Here is a 22,913-nt window from a genome sequence, read left to right as displayed (position 1 = left end):
TGTTACAGTTGTGACATGTGGGCCCAATTTTGTATTTAATGCCTCAGCTGATGAAGGCAAGCATGCCATATGCCAACTTCACCCTGCCTACCTGTCTTGCCACTGGTCACAAACTATGCACTTGTACCCCTCGGTCTCTCTGTTCAACAACACTTCCCAGGGCCCTGCTGTTCATCGTGTTTGTCCTGCCCTGGTTTAACTTCCCAAAATGCGTCGCTTTCCTCTTGTGTCTTAAATTCTCCCTGCTGTTCTTATGCCCACTTTCCCAGTTATAGAGTCATACAGTCATGCAGCACGCAAACAGGCCCTTCAGCCCAACTTGCCCACGGCGACCAAGATGTCCAATCTATGCTGGTCCCACCTGCCTACATTTGGCCCATATCCCTCTGAACCTTTCCTATCCATGTTCCTGTCCAAATGTCTTAAATGTTAAACAGTACCTGCCTCCACTACCTCCTCTGTCAGCTCGTTCCATGTACCTACCTCCCTATGTGTGTAAAAAAAAATGCCCCTCAGTTTCCTATTAAATCTTGTCCCTCTCACAAACCCATGCCCTCTGTTTCTTGATTCCCCTACCCTGGGTAATCAATATCCTGTTGTTGATCCTGGATTGATCTATATACTGTTGTAATCTCAGCTAACCTTCTTCACAGTTTACTACACGACCAATTTTGGTGTCATAGAAATAGGGAAACATAGAAAATAGGTGCAGGAGGAGGCTATTTGGCCCTTCGAGCCAGCATCACCATTCATTGTGATCATGGCAGATCGTCCCCAATCAATGTCCCGTGTCTGCCTTCTCCCCATATCCCTTGATTCCACTAGCCTCTAGAGCTCTATCTAACTCTCTCTTAAATCCACCCAGTGATTTGGCCCCCACTGCCCTCTGTGGCAGGGAATTCCACAAATTCACAACTTTCTGGATGAAAAAGTTTTTTCTCACCTCAGTCTTAAATAGCCTCCCCTTTATTCTAAGACTGTGTCATCTGCTAACTTGTTTAAGAAGGAACTGCAGATGCTGGAAAAAGTTACTTATCATGCCATCTACATTCTCATCCAAATCATTTACACATATGATAAACAACATTGGACCCAGCACCAATCTCTGTAGCATGTCACTGGCCTCAAATCTGAAAAACACCCCTGCACAACCATTGCTGTGTAGGAAGGAACTGCAGATGCTGGTTTATACTGAAGATAGACACTAGTGCTGGAATAACTCAGCGGGACAGGCAGCATCTCTGGAGAGAAAGGAAGGGTGACGTTTCTGTTGAAGAAGGAACTGCAGATGCTGGAAAATCGAAGGTAGACAAAAATTCTGGAGAAGCTCAGCCGGTGCGGCAGCATCTACGGAGCGAAGGAAATAGGCAACGTTTTGGCCGAAACCCTTCTTCAGACGTTTCTGGTTGGAACCCTTCTTCAGACTCTTCAATCAGACCCTGAGTGGGGAAAAGAAAGCTAGAAGAGAGGAGAGGCAGGACAAAGCATGGCTGATAATAGGTGAGGGTTTTTTTTGGTAGATTTGTTGGACAAAGGCCAGCGATGAAAAGGTAGGTGTGAAGCAGCCCAGGAGTATAAAGAGTTCTGAATTGTGAAGCTTGAGGATAGAAAAGTTGTGAATTGTGAAGCTGGAGGAAGGAATGTCGCTGAAGGGGAAGTGGACAAGTTCAGCCAGGGTTTAAGGGGAGGGGCTTGAGGGGGGGAGTAAGAAAGGGGGGGGGGGGGGGGGAGAAAGAAGATGGGGAAGGGGGTGTCTGTAGAAGTTACAACACATCCAGGGTTAACTTGCATCTTTTCTACTGAGCTGTGCAGCCTTCTCTGAATTTTTAAACATTCACTAAATGCTTCAATGCCACCAGATGTTTGCACAACTAATGTCTGTGTAGCTTTTACAACATGAGATGCCTGTAGACATCTGGCAGCAGTGAAGCTTGCAGCAAATTCTTTACAAGGTCAGACATTGAAGAATTACTCGGTGATTGTTGTTGTCTGGACCTCCAAGCGGAAACGCATCAGGGGCGATACATGAATTCACCACATGTAGCGCATTGGAAAATGTGCCGCCATTTTGGCATCACTCTCAGAGCTTGGCTGAGTTTGGTTACCCGCAGAGTGGCAGATGGCAGATGTTGAATGTATTCTATTATTTCATATGGAACGACGACCCTAGTACATAATAGAATAATTTTGTCTTGCATTTTTGGCAAACAAAATCAGATTTATTGCGTAAAAATAAATAGCTTTATTCCATTCTGGACGATAGTAATTTTTGTATCGCATCCACCAACAAAAGGCTGGGCAACTCCAACACATTTTAAAATGACAAAAACAAACGCAAAGTACTGGAATACCTCAGTAGGTCAAGAAGCACACTTGGAGAACATGGATAGGTGATGTTTTGGGTCGGCATCATTCTTCAGACACTTCGACTTCAGAAGGGTCCCAACCCGAATCGTAACCTATCCACATTCTCCAGAGATGCTGCTTGACCCGCTGAGTTACTTCAGCACTCTGTCCTTATGTGTAAATCAGCTTCTGCAGTTCCTTATTTCAACAACAAAAATTAATATCACTTTACAGTTATCTGAAAGTTTTCGACAAAAAAGGGTTTAACAGCATTCAATTTGATCTGCAATACAGGTCCACCCCAGATTTCCCAGCAACTGGTGGTCCGGCACCTCCTTTAACCCGGACAAAATTACGAGAGCGCACTTGAAATCTCCCCCGGAATTCTCCCCAAAAATGTGGCGCCTGGGCTGGAGGAGGTGGGAGATCGCGTCCTCATCGGGATTTCTGCGGCCGATCGGCGGGTCGTGTTTGCCCCATGCAGTTGGTACTCTCGAAGTCCAGCCTGGCCGGAGCCGGCAGATCCGTTCCCACAGCCGATTTCTGCGGCCGACTGCAGGGCCGGTATCTCGTCTCCCCGGCGGCCAAGGCGGACCGTTTCAATACCGTTGACCTCCTACTGGACTCTAGCGCATTTTCAGCAGATTTGGCAAATCTCGGGTCAGCAGGGGTTGGCTCGGTAGTTCTGCCGGGAACGTGGCATCTTCGCCCTTGGGCGGCCCCGATCCAACCCTCATTGGCACTTCTAAGGGCAACTCGTTAGCCAGCTCCCAGGCTGTTCATGCTAGAAATGCAAGTTTCACTGTAAAATTACTTTACATTTAGCATGTTTTTTTTTTAATTTCCAGCAGTCTATGATGCTTTGGAAACAGGGGAAGGGTATAATTAGTGGGCCAGAGGTGTATTGTTGTACAATTATTACGTGACCTCTAGGTCTGGCAAACTAGATAATAAGGCAGGGCTGTGGAACCAAGGAATATCGCTGGTGGAGCTGTATTATGTTTGGGATTCATCATTATTTTATGCACAGTTCTCTGGTTTTGACAAGCAAATCTGTTGGTGTCATTGTTATTGTCCTGAATAAAAAGGCTCTCATTTTAATCTGTTTATTTTACATAGGTCACTCTTCCCTGAACTACAAAACCGACGAGGCTAACTCCAGACTTTCAAAGACCCTTGACCAGGTCTTGCAGGACAACATTGCCCGTCCATATATCATCCAGTGTATGGAGATGCAAGGAGTTGGACATATAGTTAAATTCTGGTTGGAAGCAGAGAGTTTCCGCGCTACAAGCTGGTCACGCATCAGAGCCCACAGCCTCAACGTAGTAAAACATAGTTCTTTAGCAGAGCCTGCCTCTCCTTCAAACAGACGTCGTAATGTTGATGGGGCAGTATTGCTCGACTCCAGCACTTCACTTGACCCAGAGACAAAGGGTGATCTGCTCCCCAGCAGTGGACAACTTAGCGTCGCCAATCCCACAAGCTTGGACTGCATAGATAGAACTAAAGCACCTGCGAACCACTCCTTAAACCAGAGTGGCAATGACCTGAATCTCTTGCACATTGGGACATCGCAAGCAATAACTATTCAGGCAGAGGATGCAAGTCGAGTATCGATCAAATCTACATCCATGGAATATCCACACTCAACAGACCTTAAAGGACTTTCAGACAGACTAATGAAGAGTAAGTGCTCTTATATTACTCTCCTTCATAAATTCTAGATTAATGCAGGTGTCGGGAAAATGGGGTTAAGAGGGAGAGATAAATCAGCCATGATTGAATGGGGGAGTAGACTTGATGGGCCTAATGGCCTAATTCTACTATCACTTATGATCTTATGGTCTTTTGAGATCACTAGAGTGTATTTCCTCTTCAGAACCATGTCTTCTTTAATGGTAGAATTGACATTGTTGTTAGTACATAAGGTTCCTGAATCATTGCTGGCTAGTTAAACAAGTGTAAAGACAAACATAAAAGTCTCTCTTTGTAAATATTCATGAATTCTGTGAGCTGTTGACCCCAACATAACTCTACAACCCAGCTTCAATCCCTAGCCTAAGTTTAGTTGAAATGGAAATGATACGTATAATTTGCAAGTCCATTAGTATAGCTTAGGGATACAGCATGGAAACAGGCCCTTCGACCCACCGGGTGAACATAGTTCTCCCCTTGACCTGCGTGGGTTTTCTCCAGGTGCTCCAAAACACCACCCATTCCTTCTATCCAGAGATGCTGCCTGTCCCGCTGAGTTACTCCAGCGTTTTGTGTCTATCTAGGGTGACTGGGGTAGTGGGAGAAAGGTGTGAGCACCAGGGGAGTGGGTTTGGAAGTCTAAATAAGGGTCCCTGCCTTACACACCACCTGTCCATTTCCCTCCACAGATGCTGCCACATCCCCCGAGTTACTCCAATAGTTTGCTCAATCTGTCATCTCTTGTCTGTGTGGCTGATAATCTCTTGTCTGCAGGAAATTGCGTGCACTGTGTTATAGACTTGATTCTCTTTTGTAAGTTGCAGAATTTTGGAAGTACTTTGGTCGGCGGTCAAGTTTAATAATCTTCAATAATCTCACTCCCTGGGGACCCTGGTGGTGACAGACTGGCAGTCGGTGCAGAATATTGAATATTACTCCCATAGATCCCCCAATGCACCTTTAATTCCGGGATAGATACAAACTGCTGGGGTAACCTGGGCAGCACAGTGGCAAAGGGGTAGAGTTACTGCCTTACAGCAGAGACCTGGGTTCGATTATGACTGCTATATGGAATTTCTACGGTCTCCCTGGGTTTTCCCCGGGTGCTCCAGTTTCCTCCCATACTTCAAAGACATGTAGGTTTGTAGGTTAATTGGCTGGGGTAAAAATTGTAGTGTGTGTAGGATAATGTTAGTGTACGGGGTGATCGTTGGTCAGAGCGGACCCGGTGGGCCGAAGGGCCTGTTTCCGCGCTATCTCTAAACTAAACTAAACTCAGTGGGTCTTGCAGCATCTCTGGAGAACACGGATGGGTGACGTTTCAGGTCGGGACCCTTTTTGATTTAGAGTTTGAGTCAAAACTAGAGTCTCGAGATGGGTCCCGACCCAAAATGTCACCTAACCACGGAGTTACTCCAGCACTTTGTGTCTATCTTTGATATAAACCAGCATCTGAAGTTCTTTATTATTGCACTTTTAATAGTTTTATCTAGATGTTACACATTTCCACAACTTTCCATCGGCCCTGGTGTCGTTTTAAGAGGGTCCCGGGTAAGTTTAAAGTGGACACGGGACACAGCCAGATGCTAAATCAGGACTTGCCAACATTTGTTACTGGAGTTTTATAGTAATGTTACCCTGTTTTTATGTGTGTGTGTGTGTGTGTGTGTGTGTGTGTGTGTGTGTGTGTGTGTGTGTGTGTGTGTGTGTGTGTGTGTGTGTGTGTGTGTGTGTGTGTGTTGTGTGTGTGTGTGTGTGTGTGTGTGTGTGTGTGTGTGTGTGTGTGTGTGTGTGTGTGTGTGTGTGTGTGTGTGTGTGTGTGTGTGTGTGTGTGTGTGTGTGTGTGTGTGTGTGTGTGTGTGTGTGTGTGTGTGTGTGTGTAAACCTTATTATGTGTGTGGTTATTTTATCCGTATTATTTTTCAGTTCCTTTTTTTTACTATCTCGTGAGCACCTCATACACATTCTGAACCACACATCCTCATCGCTACCAAAACAAGAGCTTTTCAAACCTAGCATTTGAATAATTGGCAGTTTCTACATTTTAAGAAAACCTATATCAATTGTGGTCAATTTTACCATGTGGGCACTCAAAACTTTAAATTACTATATGCCCAGAGTAGGGGAATCGGGAACCAGAAGACATAGGTTTAAGGTGAGGGGGGGAAAGATTTAATAAGAACCTGAGGGGTAACTTTTTTACACAAAAGGGTGGTGGGTGTATGGAACAAGCTGCTGAATGAGGTAGTTGAGGCAGGTATATCACAACCTTTAAGAAACATTTAGACAGGTACATGGATGGGATAGGTTTTGAGGGATATGGGCCTAATGCAGACAAGTGGGACTAGTGTCGATGGGGCCTGTTGGTCGATATGGGCATGTTGAGTCGAAGGGCCTGATTCCACATTGTATGACTCTATGGCTGTAAATAAAGAACAAATGTCAGAAGAAAATCGCCAAATAAAATAGGATCAGTAAAAGACAATTTTCTTGAATTGAAGCAGAGAGCATGAATAATGTTTAAAACCTGAAATGTTAAATCTTTTTCCTACCTGTGGTATCATTTTATGTGTGAAGTTTAGTTTGGAGATACAGCATAGAAACAGGCTCTGCGGCCCACAGTGTCCACGCCAGCCATCGACCACCTGTTCTATGTTATCCCACTTTCGCATTCACTCTCCACATACTAAGGGATAATTTAGAGGCCAATTAATCTAAAATCCCCACATCTCTGGGAAGTGGGAGGAATTCGGAGCACATGGAATAAACCAATTTATCTGATTATGTACCCGTCCGAAGGCACACAAGTTCACAAATTATAGGAGTAGAATTAGACCATTCAACCCATCGAGCCTACTCTGCCATTCAATCATGTATGATCGCGTAATCATATTTTCCTGCCTTCTCCCCATAACCCTTGACACCCCGTTCTAATCAAGAATTTGTCTGACTCTGCCTTAAAAGTATCCACTGACATGGCCCCCACAGCCCTCCGTGGCAATGAGTTTCACAGTAACTACCCTTTGACTAAAGAAGTTCCTCCTCACCACCTTTCTAAAAGAGCGCCCTTTAATTCTGAGGCTATGACCTCTGGTCCTAGACTCTCCCACCAGTGGAAACATCCTTTCCACATCCACTCTATCGATGCCTTTCATTATTCTGTAAGTTTCAATGAGGTCCCCCCTCAACCTTCTAAACTCCAGCGGGTAGAGGCCCAGTGCTGTCAAACACTCATCATATGCTAACCCACGCATTCCTGGAATCATTCTTGTAAACCTCCTCTGGACCCTCTCCCGAGCCAGCACATCCTTCCTCAGATATGGGGCCCAAATTTGCTCACAGTACTCCAAATGCAGCCTGACCAGCACCTTATAGAGCCTCAACATTACATCTCTGTTATAAAACAGATAATCCAGAAAGGCTCTGGAACAAAGGGTGCTGGGACTTCAGTGATGGATCTGCATATAGCAAATCTTGTTATTCATGACACCGACAAACTCAAATGATCAGAGGTTCATGAAACAAATGCATTTGCAACAGTCCCAGCAATAAAATGCCAGCACTTTACTCGGCTTGCTTCAGGTAATTTGCCCTAGTATAGTACGCAATGGTTCATTTAGGCAGCACCTTCTGTTTCACCTGATATGATAAACTGCCATTCTTATGATGACTTTGCATTGCTGAGGAGATTGTATTTAAGAGGACGTAAATAAATAATATGGTTTGCATTTAAATGATCGCTTAATTAGTAACGCATCCTATGAAATGGAGAAACCATGGACAAGGGCAATTGTTTAGACAGTGAGTGGTACCTGACAAAAAGTTCACCGAAAGGAAACCCATCATTTAGGGTGGTGAATCTGTGGAATTCTCTGCCACAGAAGGTAGTTGAGGCCAGTTCATTAGCTATATTTAAGAGGGAGTTAGATGTGGCCCTTGTGGCTAAAGGGATCAGGGGGTATGGAGAGAAGGCAGGGATGGGATACTGAGTTGGATGATCAGCCATGATCATATTGAATGGCGGTGCAGGCTCGAAGGGCTGAATTACTTACTCCTGCACCTATTTTCTATGTTTCTATGTTGATTTTTATATCTATTATCACAATTGTTGCAGACACTCTTAGTGGAGAAAATTGCAGTTCCTATCTTATAAGTTGTGCTTAATACCATTCTGGTGTGTGTGTTTTCATAATACGCTTCTAACCTTGATTTTAAAACGTTGATCAATAAATCTTCTTCCATGTTCTTTTAATGTGTGAAAAAGCAATCACTGTAATGAATGAATGCACCTGAGGGTTTTCCTTTTATCAGTTTAACTAATTATTTTTCTGCTTTCAGGTATAGAACGTGATGCAGTGAAAATATTTACGAAATACATTTCACCGGATGCTACCAGGCCAATTCCTATAATAGAAGCAATGAGGAATGACATAGTAGGTAAGTAGCCAACTTATTTATTCCTCAAAATAGGAGAAGGGTTTGCCTGTCTAACGGCCAACTAAATTAAATGTTTATCCTTCTCTCCAGAGATGCTGCCTGTCCCGCTGAGTTACTCCAGAATTTTGTGTCTATCTTAAATTAAATGGATTTCATGTTGCAAGTTAATCAAATTATCCAGAACCAGGGGCCACAGTTTAAGAATAAGGAGTAAACCATTTAGAATGGAGATGAGGAAACACTTTTTCTCACAGAGAGTGGTGAATCTGTGGAATTCTCTGCCTCAGAGAGCGGTGGAGGCAGGTTCTCTGGATGCTTTCAAGTGAGAGATAGATAGCGCTCTTAAAAATAGCGCAGTCAGGGGATATGGGGAGAAGGCAGGAACGGCGTACTGATTGGGGATGATCAGCCATGATCACATTGAGTGGCGGTGCTGGCTCGAAGGGCCGAATGGCCTACTCCTGTGCCTGTTGTATATTGTCGATTGAATATCAATACTAGATATATCTTTCCTCTTTGGTTTCTTCTTGTTCTTCAGATATCTTTTTTTTTTTTTTTTTTTTTTGCTACTGCTACTTCATGCGAATTGTTAAGTCAGTGTCTTTAGTACAGTTTAGGTAGTAGATACAGCGTGGAGACAGGCCTTTTGGCCCACCGAGTCCGTGCCATCCAACGATCCCCATTAACTCTATCCTACACGCCAGGGACAATCTACAATTCTTACCAAAGCCAATTAACCTACAAACCTTCACGTCTCTCTAATGTGGGTGGAAACCGGAGCACCTGGAGAAAACCCACGCAGGTCACGGAGAAAACGTACAAATTCCGTACAGGCAGCACCCCCAGTCAGGATCCAACCCGGGTCTCGGGCGCTGCAAAGCAGCAACTCTACCGCTGCACCACCATGCTGCTTTATTGTGGTCATGAAGGCCAACAGACTGCATGCTTTCTTCACCATCTTGTCTACCTGTGCTGCCTTGTTAAGAGATCTTTAGACTTGTACAGCAAGGACCTGTTACTCAGTTTTCTTTAGACCTCTACCATTTGAGGTGTGGGCTCTAACTTTATTAGACCTCCCGAAGGCATCACCTTGAACTTATCAAGATTAAGGTCTGTCTGCCATTGCATGGCCAATGTAATTTAGAACTATCCTCCACACCAGCAATAACACCGCCAATTTCCATGTCATCTGTTAATTGATTATTATACCTCTGCCATTCATAACAAAATCATTAATTGTTTATTAATGGTATGAACGTTGATTTCTCTCATCAAGTAACTCCTGCATTCCTCTATCCCTCCCTCCCCACTCTAGCCGTCCTACCCGTTTCACTGTTCGCATCCTTGTAGCCCTGTCGTTAGCACACCATCCCCAGCCAACAATGGACCATTATGGACTCCACCCTGATTGAGGTAATCCGTTGCCAGCCCTTTTGTTCTAGCCTTCTCCATCTTTCAGTTTGTAGAAAGGGTTCCGACCCGAAACGTCACCCGTTCCTTTTCTCCAGAGGTGCCGCCTGACCTGCTGAGTTACTGCAGCATTTTGTGTCTATCTTCGTTGTAAGCCAGCATCTGCAGTTCCTTCCTGCACATTAATGTATACGCCAGATGGTATGAGTACCTGCACTGATCCCTTCAGCACACCTGCTCACAGGCTTCCACTCACAAAAGCAGCCCTTCACCAGTCTTCTATTCCCATATCAACCTTGGATCTAGTTGCCAACTGTTCTTGGATCCCATGGGCTTTAATGTTTTGAACAGCCTTGCATGTGGGACCGGCAAATACCTTACTACGTCCATGTAAACCACATCAGTCGCCTGATAACAGCTGGGAAGAAACTGTCCCTGAATCTGAAGGTGTGTGTTTTCACACTTCTATGCCTCTTGCCTGAGGGGAGAAGAGGGAATGACCGGGGTGAGACTCGTCCTTGATTATGGTGCTGGCCTTGCCGAGGCAGCGTTTTAGACTTTCATACCCTGGAGAAAAGACTATGGCTACTCACCTTATCTATGCCCCTCATGGTTTTATCATCCTCTATAAAGTCCTGCCTTGGCCTTTTCCACTTCAGGGAAAAAAAGACCTAGCTTATCCATCTTCTCCTTATAACTCAAACCCTCCAGACCCGGTAACATCCTTGTAAATCTTTTTTGCACCCTTTCCAGTTTTATGCTATCCTTCGTTTGGCAGGGTGGCCAGAACTGTACACAGTGCTCCTCCATAATTGTCCTTACCAACATTTTGTTCGACTGTAATGTGATTTCCCAACTGCTGTACTCAGTGGGCAGATGCTATAGACCTGCACGGGTTACAGGTAGACGCTCCCGCCCCCACGAGTCTCGGGCAGATGGGGCTCGTCAGCCTGGGAAGGCAGTCCATCTAGAAGAGGGGAAACTCTGATTTAAAACCTCCACTGCCTTGTGGCCATATCCAGTCATGGAAAAGGCTCCAGGAGTAAACCTCAAGAAAATCCAGAGTCGGAGCCCCTAAGGCAGTTCGTCGTTGTCTACAACCTCGCTCTGGCAGCTCCTGCGATGGCGCTGGTGCCAAACTGTAACGGCCCTGCTGTTCCTTTGGATCGATCAGCGACGTGGAGAGGGGGGACGTGCTGCATGGGCAACAGCCTGTCCTCCATATGACATCGATCGCCCAGGCTTGCATCCAACCAGGACGCATCACCCATGGTCAGTCATGTCCGAGAGGGGCTTACTACTACTACTAGTACTCAATATAGACACAAAGTACTCGAGTAACTCAGCGCTACAGTAAAAAAGCATGGGTCTGAAACCTTCTTCACACTCTTTTGCTCCTGAACTCAATACCCTGCCCGCCAAATGCAAGCACACCAAACACCTTCTTCCCCACCCTGTTTCGCTGCATGGCCATTTTCACGGCACTTTGTTCCTACGCCTTATGTCTCCCCGATTTACAATCCCCTTGTCAATTGACTGTGCAAATCCAGCCCTGGTTTGTCTTATCAAAGTGATATTTTATGGCCTCTCTGCCTTCCTAATTTTCTGCAATTTTTACTTGTGTTCGACATCTTTTTCTCATCATATAACTTTTCATAAATGTAAAAAACACTTCTACATCCCAGCGGTATGAACGTTGAATTCTCTAATTCTAGATCAACGTACACTTCCTTTCCCACCCTCCATCTTCTTCCACTAAACATCAGTTAACCAGTACCACAGTTTGCAATGATGTATCCCTCTTGGGATCACACCATCCGCAGCCAACAATAGGCCTGTCGGGGATCCTCCCTGCCTTAGGTCATCTGTGGCCAGCCCTGGTTTGTCCTGGTCTTTACTTGCTTCCAGCTCCCCTGACAATCCATCTGATAAAGGGTCCCGACCCGAAACGTCACCCGCCCATGTTTTCTGGAGATGTTGCCCGACCCGTTATGTTACTCCAACATTTTGTGTCTATCTTTTCATAAATGTACATCATTTAAGATTGTTCACCCTCTCCTGGGATCAAGTACATGTCAAGTGTGGAGTGACTCTGTTCCCATGGATGTTGCAGCTATGTTTTGTACGACTGTTCTGTCACTCTCTTCCTTACTCCTTGTTTTGACCATGCTGTAGGAAACATCTGGCCCTCAGTTTAGGTTAGAGTCCACGCTGGCCAGCGATCTCCGTACACTAGCACTATCCTACACACTAGGGACAATGACAATCTTTACCAAAGCCAATTAACCTGCAAACTTGTGTGTCTTTGGAGTGTGGGAGGAAAGTGGAGCACCTGGACAAAACCCACGCGAGAGAACGTAAAAACTCCATACAGACAGCACCTGCAGTCAGGATTGAACCTGGGTCTCTGGCAGCAACTCTAACGCTGTACTACCGTGCTGCCTCTATCCAGTTAACTACTCTCTGTGGCCATCTGACAAATGAATAACTACTAATAGAAACGCGTGGGTGTGGATGTGTGTCTGTCATTCCAAGCAAAGTTTGGTATTGTGGTTGATGTGGTAATATCATGAACTGCCAAACTCCACTGGGTAGCTGGAAGAGGAAATGGATTCAGTGATGTATCAGCGCAATCATTAATGGAATGGAACCCTATTAAAACACTTGCTGTTTGTTTGCTTGTATTCTGTAAGAATGTTTACTGTATTCCTAATGTTGCTGTAGCCATTGAGTTGAAACTTGGGAGGCTGTGAATTATCCCCATGCATCAAGGGCCGGCACAACGACGCAGTGGTAGAGTTACTGCCTTGCAGTGCCAGACACGTGGATTCGATTTTGACTGCGAGTGCTCTCTATAGAGAGTGTGTAACTTCTCCCTGTGACCCCGTGGGTTTTCTCCGGGTACACTATTTTTTTTCCCACACTCGAGAGACATACAGGTTTGTAGATTAATTAACTTCTGTGAATTGTGAACTGTCCTTAGTGTGTAGGATAGTGCTAGTGTACAGGGTGATCGTTGTTCGATGCGGACTTACTGGGTCAATGGACTTGTTTCCACGCTGTAATTCCAAAAGTCTAAGGTAAATAGCAACCGTATACAAACGTGAACAGTAAGATGATAGATGTAAAAAAACATTGTCTCAGTGCCTGACTACAAATCTGACCACTACTGAAGTCCAAGTATAATCGTTTCAGTTGAAACTGTAGGAGAAATTTAGATTTATCTTCCCTTTATTCAGAGTTAGGAGTAGGATGTGGATCAGTTGAGATATCGAGGATGGAAATGGCAGATGGACTTTAAACCGTACCAGTGTGAGGTGTTAATGTTTGGCTTTACTCTAGACTTTAGGGATACGGCATGGAAATATGCCCTTCTGCCCACCGAGTCTGGGCCGACCAGCGATCACTCTGTATGCTAACACTATCCTAAACACTAGGAATAATTTACAATTTCTACCGAAACCAATTAACCTACAAACCTGTACGTCTTCAGAGTGAGAGGAAACCAGAGCTCCCGAGGAAACCCACACGGTCACAGGGAGACATACGGCACCTGTATTCAGGATCCAACCTGGGTCTCTGGCACTGTAAGGCAGCAACTTTACCATGAGAGGAAAGTGCACAATAAATGCATGGACCCTTGGGAGCATTGATGTACAGTGAGACAAGTCCTTAGATCCCTGAAAGTTGCAACACAAGGGTGGTAAAGATGTCGTACAGCATGCTTGCCTTCATCAGTCAAGGAGTTGAGTATAAAAGTCAGGGAGTCATGTTCCTGCTATGTGAAACTTTGCTAAGGCTATATTTGGAGCATTGTGTGTGGTTCTGATTGCTGCATTATAGGAAGAATGTGGAGGCTTTGGAGAGGATTCAGAAGAGGTTCACCAGGATGTTGCCTGAATTGGGTCTAAGGAGATATTGGAACAATTTAGATTGTTTTCTCTGGAGGGTTGGAGGCTGAGGGAAGATCTGATAGAAGTCTTAACAAAATATCAGAGGCAGAGATAGTTGGTCAGTTGTTTTCCCCCCATAATAGAAATACTAGAGAATATGGCTACAGGATGAGAGGGGGAGGACATTTTAAAGGAGATGTGTGAGACAAGATTTTATTGTACACAAGATTGGTAGGTTGCTTAAACACACTACTAGTGGGTAACATTTAAGGGGAATTTAGGCACATGAACAGACAGGGAATAGAGGGATCTGGATGATGTGCAGGTAGATGGGGTTAGTTTAATTTGGTATCATGGTCCGCACAGATATTGTGGGCCAAAGGGCCCTGTGTTGTTCTGTTCTGTGTCATGTAAAGCTGTCATGTTGTTGAAATATACATTTATATACTGATGTTCTGAAGTAAATCTAATATGAGATTAATACTGTCCAAGATTACATCGCACCAAAATGGGGTCAGGTTTCTAATTTGGCAATTTCTTGAAAATGACAAATTTCAATTCACCTATCAACTTTAAAACATATCTTAAAGAGGCCATCATGTTTGTAATTCAATTATGAATACTTTCAAGTATTCATAGGGATCTGAATTAGGTTCCCATATTTTCCTTTCTAAGTCCCTAGTTTTCTTTCCGGCTTTGAATTTTGGGGGTGATAATTTATACCAGAAGACAACTATCAACTATAGTTGCAGAATGCAATAAGCAAACAGCTTGTTTACCATATAGAGGTAAAAGTAAAAAAATAAAAAATAAATTATTTGTAAAACCTAAGGATTCCAAAACTGGATACAGCTGGAAATCTAAAATACAGATAAAAGCCTGACTTGGCCACTGTCAATGTGACATTTCCAATCACCTCCCTTTATCCGAGAATCAAGCGTTTAATTATCCTGTATATCGACAACGGAACAATGAAATTCTTCAAATATTGTTACTGTGTTGCCCGTGAAGTGTCCATTTTAAACATGGTTTTAGATAATGAAAGGCCCATATAGAGTAGAGATGGAAAGGATGTTTCCAATAATGGGGGAGACTTAGACCAGAGGGAACAGCCTCAGAATAAAAAATACCTTCAAAATGGAGATGAATAGGAATTTCTTTAGCTATAGGGTGTTGAATTCATTGCCACAGACACTTGTAGAGGCCAGGTTGTTGGGTATATTTAAGACCAAGATTGATAGGTTCTTGATTAGGAAGGGCATTATGGGGAGATATGGGGAGAAGGCAGGAGAATGGGGATGAGAGGGAAAATAGACTCGATGGGCTGAATACCCTAATTGTGCTCTCATGTCTTATGGTTTTAAATATTCTATTAGAATTACTTGGATTGATTTTCTTGTCTTCACTCTGTGGAACTTCCTTTCCAAACTCTCACCACAAATTCAGAACTTGACTTATTTTGAATTGTTATCTTTTAACTTCCTGTCACCAGAAAGGTTGTTGCAATAGTAACAAAGGTTCATTTTGTTAATCCGTTTGAATTTTGGACTCCTAGGCTTGTTACTTGACTTGCACATCTGGTGCATGCCAGAAAGAATGGATCATATTTTTAAAGACTCCTCAGCCAGAATGCACTTTTAATGATCATTCGTCTAAAAATTGCTCTTGATGAGTTTGCAAAGATCTTACTCAGCAAGTGGTGAGAGCCGGAAGCTGGTAAACATTTTGCTTTCACTTTCACCCTTTGCAGAGTTATTGTCTTCAAAGATTGCCTTTGCGATACTGGTTTCAGCAACATTAGAAACAGCCTGCGGTTAAAAATATGCCATTCCAGTTCCGCATTACCATTGTGAAGTTGCAACTGTCCTCAATAAAATTATGCTTTTGTTTCAACAGCTAAGATATGTGGAGAAGATGGACAAGTAGATCCGAACTGTTTTGTTTCCGCACAAGCTGTGATGTATATTATGATGGACAAAGAGTGAGTAAATTTAATTAATATTATTAATACGAAAATGGTTCAGCTGATTAAAGAATACTAACTACTGGAAGAATCCCATTGTAGTTTGTCTTGATGTTGAAATGGAACTAGTATTCAATTTGATCTGCGGCAAAGTGTTTAGTTTAGAGATACAGTGCAGAAACAGGCCCTTCAGCCCACCGAGTCCATGCTGTCCGGCGATCCCCGTACACTAACACTATCCTACACTCACTGGGGACAATTTATGATTTTACCAAGCCAATTAGCCTACAAACCTGCACGTCTTTGGAGTGTGGGAGGAAACCGGAGCACTTGTAGAAAACCCACGAGGTCACGGGGAGAACGTACAAACTCCCTACAGACAGCACCCGTTGTTAGGATCGAACCCGGGTCTCTGGCGCTGTAAGGCAACAACTCTATCGCTGCGCCACCCTGTAGAGTTATTTGGCGTGGATAGATATTTGTTTAATTTCTACATGAAGTAACCAGGTCTCATTATACACCAATAAGCATCTGCTGGGGAAAAAAAACAAACACACTGTACTTTTCAGTGGCAAGATGTGGAGAGAAATAATGTGAAGCATTATACTATGTAATGCTGACCAGTATATTGGAAAACAAACGTGACATGGTAAAAAAACACAAAGTGCTGGAGTAAATCAGCGGGTCTGTCAGCGAATCGAGAGAACATGGATAAATGACGTTTCAGATCGGGACCCTTCTTTAAACTGATGGTAGCAGTGAGGAGAAAGAATTTCTTCAAAGTAGGCGTTCCATGCAGAGATTTCACAGTGGAGTAGTAAAAAGTAAACACAAGCAACTGTTTTTTATGCTCGTGGTTCCAACATCTGCAGTTCCTTGTGTCTTTGTGTTTAATGGTGCCTGTTGTAAGTTCACGGCCACGACAGATGGAGTAGCACTGTACGATTATTTTATTTAAAAGAAAATTGTATCCTCGTGTTCCAGTTTCTGGCACAAAGTGCAGCAAGCAGCTTTGGTTCAAGTTCAAGTTCAAATGTATTTGTCACATGCACCATAAGGTGCAGTGAAATGTAATTTGCCATGCAGCGTTACAATTAAAAAAGGACACAACACACAACATAATTCAACACAGACATTCACCACAGCATTCTTCACTGGTGGAAGGCAGTACAGTTCAGACAGTCCTCCTCCTCCTCTGTTCACCTGTGGTCAGGGCCCTGACCCTCCGTAGTCGCCGCGATGGACAGCCTGATGTTCAAGCCCTCTGGTCGGGGTGGTCGGAACGCTGATGTCAGGACATGTCGAGCACACCTGGTTATAAGTATAATTGGATGCATGACATTTCTTACTATTGTTCTCCCAACATGTAAATGTTTGTCACTTACCCAATATCAGCTGACTGACTTGCAATATCCAGGCACCATTTATATTAAGAAAAGCGCAGCAGCAGCAAACTTTATTCACTTGCAGCAGATACTCAGAAATTGTAGCCAGTGGCTATTTTACTTAAGGAAAGACATGAACATGAGATCGAACTTTAGAGATACAGCACGGAAACAGGCCCTTCGGCCCACTAGGTCCTGTGATTACCCCGTACACTAGCACTGTCCTACACACCAGGGACAATTTACAATTTACCGAAGCCAATTAACCTACAAACCCGCACATCTTTGGAGTGTGGGAGGAAACCGGAGCACCTAGTGAAAACCCACGCAGGTCACGGGGAGAACGTACAAGCTCCATAGAGACAGCAGTCAGGATTGAACCCAGGTCTCTGGCGCTGTGAAGCAGCAACTCTACTGCTGTGCCACTGTGCTGCACTAAATCATACATATGTTCCATAGTTCATTGATGAAATGCGTAACAAACTCTCATGTAGAACAGGAAGCCATTCTTTAAGGTTGGCGACTCAGGAGACGGGTGGAAGAGGAATTCCTGCTGATTTAGGTTTTGGTGAAGTCTGTTTACTCTTTACCCTCAGCCAGACAACAGGTACGCTTCTTGCTCCAATAATAACTTCATTGTCAAGGATGAGATAAATAAGAAACAAAAGGGCCCATTGGGGAATAAAATGGTAATCAGTAAGTGAGATTGTGTATGAAAAGTTATCACCTGTATTCTCCATGGAGAAGGACATGTTAGTTGGGAAATGCAGGAGGGTGAAGAACCATGCAGAATAATTGAACATTGTAAAGGTGAAGGTTGCGGATGTCTCAGCAAACATAAAGGTGGATAAAACCCCTGAACTTGAAGAGATGCGTGCCAGGCGGTTAAGGGAGGAGATTGCTAGGAATTTTCAAACCTTCTCTTGACACTGAAGATGTGCCAGATGACTGTTGGACAGGCCTGGACAGAGTGGATGTGGAGAGGATGTTTCCACTAGTGGGAGAGTCTGTGACCAGAGGGCATAGCCTCAGAAATAAAGGTCAGTCCTTTGAGAAGGAGACGAGGAGGAGTTTCTTTAGGGAAGGAGACGAGTAGGCGTCTCTAGGGTGGTGAATCTGTGAAATTAATTACCACAGAAGGCTGTGGAGGCCGTCAATGGATATTTTTCAGGCAGAGATAGATAGATTCTCGGTTAGTACGGGTGTCGGGGATTATGGGGAGAAGGCAGGAGAATGGGGTTAGGAGGGAGAGATAGATCAGCCATGTTTGAATGGCGGAGAAGACCTGATGGGCTGCATGGCCTAATTCTGTTCCTATCACTTAAGAACAAATGTAGTAGTTTTTAGAAACATAGAAATTAGGTGCAGGAGTAGGCCATTCGGCCTTTCGAGCCTGCACCGCCATTCAATATGATCATGGCTGATCATCCAACTCAGTATCCTGTACCTGACTTCTCTCCATACCCCCTGATCCCTTTAGCCACAAGGGCCACATCTAACTCCCTCTTAAATATAGCCAATGAACTGGCCTCAACTACCTTCTGTGGCAGAGAATTCCAGAGATTCACCACTCTCTGTGTGAAAAAACAGTTTCCTCATCTCAGTCCTAAAAGATTTTCCCCTTATCCTTATACTGTGACCCCTTGTTCTTTTGTTACAAGAAGGGCAACAGGGATAAACCAGTTAATGGTCGACTTCATTATGTGGTAAATATTGAATTATTAGAAAAATTGCGAGCAATCGGTTTAATCTGGATTTTGGAATGGGAGAGAGGGTGGGTGGGGAGTGATGGTTGAAGGGACTGATCAGAGTTAGTTAGTGTGGTTTTAAGATCCTCTCTCACCAATTGTATTTTGCGAGGTGACGGGGAATGTCGATGAAGTTCATGTCGTCTGCATGGACCTTTGACAAGGTTCCAAGTGATAATTTGTAAATTAGATCCAAATTATTTGCTAAAAAAAAGCCTATGACCATTAGTGTACCAAGGGATCAGTGCTTGGACTTTTGTTTTTATTTTACTGCTCATTAATGATCTGGATTTAAATCTAGGAAAATAAGAAAGTTCACAGGTAACCTAAAGATTGGAGGTTTTTATACTAAGGTGGGTATTCTTTGGCTACGGACAATATTGATGAGTTGGTACAACGGGTACAGCACAGACAGGTGGAATTTTATCCTGTTAAGTGTGAGGTAGGCAATTTGGTGGAACTAATAAGGCACAAGGAATGATATGGCCCAAGGAAGGATTGTGGAGCTTAGACTACCTGTTCAAGCATCCCTGAAAGCAACAGACAGGGAAGAGGTGGCCACACCTGGAACAGCGGAAACAGTAGATGAGGTTGGAGGAGGTGCAAGTGAACCTCTGCCTCACCTGAAAGGACTGTCGGGGTCCTTGGATAGAGTCGAGGGAGGAGGAGGAAGTTGTGGAATTCTCTGCCACAGAAGGCAGTGGAGGCCAATTCACTGGATGAATTTATAAGAGAGTTAGATAGAGCTTATTATATTATTATATATAGCTTATTATATTACGTAAAATAATATGTGTGATTGTGTTTAGAATTTGTTTGGTTGTTTTGTTGTTCCGTGAGCATTGCCACTTTCATTTCACTGCACATCTCGTATGTGTATGTGACAAATAAACTTGACTTGACTTGACTTGACTTGACTTGGCTCTAGGGCTAGCTGAGTCAAGCGATATGGGGAGAAGGCAGGCACGGGTTACTGATTGTGGATGATCAGCCATTATCACAATGAATAGCGGTGCTGGGCTGAATGGCCTCCTCCTGCACCTATTTTCTTTTTCTATGATGGCCAGTAGCTGAAGAGCTTTTGATTCTGTAATATCATATACTGGACCATGGAGTAGCAGCATAAGTTCATAAGTTCTAGGAGCAGATTTAGGTCATTTGGTCCTTCAAGTCTACTCCGCCATTCAATCATGGCTGATCTATCTGTCCCTCTAAATCCCATTTTCCTGCCTGCTCCCCATCCCCTTGACACCCGTACTAGTCAGGAATCTTTCAATCTCCACCTTAAAAACAACAGGATGTTTCATTTAAGGACATCAACAAATGGTTATGAATTTGTGTAGGAAGGAACTGCAGATGCTGGTTAAAATCGAAGATAGACACAAAAAATGCTGGAATAACTCAGCGGGACAAGCAGCATCTCTGGAGAGAAGGAATGTGTGACGTTTCGGGTCGAGGCCCTTCTTCAGACTCAAGCATTTACTCCAGTTACTCCAGCATTTCTTGTCTATCTATCATTTTGTAACAATCCACCATTTTCTTGCTTCTATTCCAAAACTACCTGTTTTATTAAATTGATTTGTCTTGAAATCTCTCTGCTTGCTGACTGTGTTTAAGCAACAGCATTACCATTCACCCTTTGCGCGTTATAATGAGAGAATTTTAGAATAGTCAAATCTTGCAATAGACAATAAATATCAGAGGTGGACACAACGTGCTGGAGTAACTCATTGGATCAGGCAGCATCTCTGGAGAAAAGGGCCAGATGATGTTTTGGGTCGGGACCCTTTTTCAGACTGGCTTGATGTGGTGGGGTATTGTTGCCAGTTCCAGTACGACTGCCTGTGTTTTCCAGTGCAAACGCCAACAAGTTTAGATTTTCACCCGTGCAGGCTTGAACACAGAAGTCCTATACTTGCTGACACCTGTTGCTCAGTGTCTTGGGCCATATTTTGCAGCTGGATTCCTTGAGGAGTCTGGCGTGGGAGTCCAGAGTTTCCCAGCACTTGAGCCTTTCCCAGGAACAGTATCACAATTTGTTTAGTGAATGGTTAACAGGTTTGGTTAATTGTTTGTCCTGTGCCCACCTCCCTTCCCCTCCCCTCCCCTCTACCTACCCACCACAATTAGTCTGAAGAAGGGTCCCGACCTGAAACATCACCTATCCACGTCCTCCAGAGATGCTATTCAATGTATTCCAGAGAGAGTTAAATTTAGCTCTTAGGGCTAATGGAACCAAGGGATATGGTGAGAAAGCAGGAACGGGTTGCTGATTTTCGATGATCTGCCATGATTATATTGAATGGTGGTGCTGGCTCGAAGGGACGAAAGGCCTACTCTTGCACCTTTTTTCCATGCTGTCGGACCCGCTGAGATACTCCAGCACTATGTGTCGTTTTTGGGGTTAATCTATACCTAACTCAAACAATTCAACATTACAAAACAACTTTGGCTCATTGAATGCAAAACAGGTGTTAAGGCGAGCTTTTGGGTGGGCTACCGGTCCCTCTGACCGGCAAACCTTCGGGCAGGCCCCCAGTTATGCTGACCGACGAGGCCTTGTGCGGGTCCTGTCGAGCCTTTACAGCAGTACTGCGAGCAAATATGGGCCCCATATCTGAGAAAGGATGTGCTGGCTCTGGAGAAGGTCCAGAGGAGGTTTACAAGAAAGATTCCAGGAATGAGCGGGTTAGCATATGATGAGCGTTTGACTGCTCTGGGTGTCTCCTCGCTGGAGTTTAGAAGGTTGAGGGGGGACCTCATTGAAACTTACAGAATAATGAAAGGCATAGATAGAGTGGATGTGGAAAGGATGTTTCCACTGGTGGGAGAGTCTAGGACCAGTCATAGCCTCAGAATAAAAGGGCGCTCTTTTAGAAAGGAGGTGAGGAGGAGCTTCTTTAGTCAGAGGGTGGTTAATCTGTGGAGCTCATTGTCACAGAGGGCTGTGGAGGCCAAGTCAGCGGATATTCTTAAGGCAGAGATAGACACATTCTTGATTAGAATGGGTGTCAAAGGTTATGGGGGGAAGGCAGGAAAATGGGATTAGGAGGGAGAGATCAGCCATGATGGAATGGCGGAGTAGACTCGATGGGCTGAATGGCCTAATTCTACTCCTATAACTTGTGAACTTGTGAGCCTTCAGACGGGTCCCGCCCACGACTCTCTAAACAGTACAATGATTAGATGGAGCTCCGATTCCAACCATAGGGAGTGTTTACTGCAGATAAACTGTAAAGCAAATTAAACTATTCTTTTGCACCAATGAATCCTGTTGTGCTTAACAATACAATAAATTAGCCTCTGTACACTACGGACAACCTTGCGTATATTTCCCAGAGTACAAGAGCATCAAGTGGAAGTCATTGCCCGCAAAAATATCTCCATTCCACCATTGGATAAGCAAAGAATTTTATTTCTCTTTTGTCGCCTTCGCTCGGGTACAGAACTCAAAGCCCCAGACGCGACAAGATATTTTTCAATGCAATTGGTGCTAGGATGACACCCGCATTAGTGTTACTGATAGATTAACAATAAATAAGATTGTAACGTAATTTTAGTTTCTCCTCCATGGGCACAGATCACGAGGCTGAGGGAATGGTGGCGATGATTTGTTGCCATCTTGTGGTTAAAAGCTAAACTCAATCTAAGCTGTGATTTTATGCATTTCATCTCCTGCTGCGTCACATTTTGTGAATTTGCAGGCCAGGATTTGCAATCACCCATGAGCTGCCCCTGCCCACTGCTGACGTCTGAAATCATTTTCTTTTCCCTGCTGTACTCTTGAGAGATTCCGGCATCATTGGCTCCCAAGTGTAGTAATCACAATGTCTACTTCTCCACCTTTATAGGAGCGTGGAAGTTGATTCCAGTTATGTGGACGTAGGTTTAAGGCAGGGGGTTCCCAACCTTTTTTGTCCCGTCTACCCTTGGCAACTTTAATAGCACATAACAATGTTATTTCGCTTATTTATGAACAACTAATGATGTACAGATACCGGTATACCAGAACCAAACACAGTCAGTCAATGAG

General features: G+C 44.1%; 1 protein-coding gene across 2 annotated transcripts in view; it reads left to right on the top strand.

Moving 5' to 3' along the window:
* akap10 (A kinase (PRKA) anchor protein 10) overlaps positions 1 to 22,913 on the top strand; it is a 113,044-nt gene that overhangs the window by 54,207 nt on the left and 35,924 nt on the right. For both annotated transcript variants that reach the window (XM_055657557.1, XM_055657556.1), the window contains exons 4-6: positions 3,466 to 4,035; positions 8,383 to 8,481; positions 15,681 to 15,765. In XM_055657557.1, the coding sequence (XP_055513532.1) occupies positions 3,466 to 4,035; positions 8,383 to 8,481; positions 15,681 to 15,765 (754 nt within the window). The remainder of the gene's footprint in view (positions 1 to 3,465; positions 4,036 to 8,382; positions 8,482 to 15,680; positions 15,766 to 22,913) is intronic.

Source organism: Leucoraja erinacea, chromosome 28 (genome assembly GCF_028641065.1).
Source record: "Leucoraja erinacea ecotype New England chromosome 28, Leri_hhj_1, whole genome shotgun sequence".
In the NCBI taxonomy this organism is placed as follows: domain Eukaryota; kingdom Metazoa; phylum Chordata; class Chondrichthyes; order Rajiformes; family Rajidae; genus Leucoraja; species Leucoraja erinaceus.
Note: the sequence above shows the minus strand (reverse complement) of the source record. Positions and strands in the feature narration are given on the sequence as shown.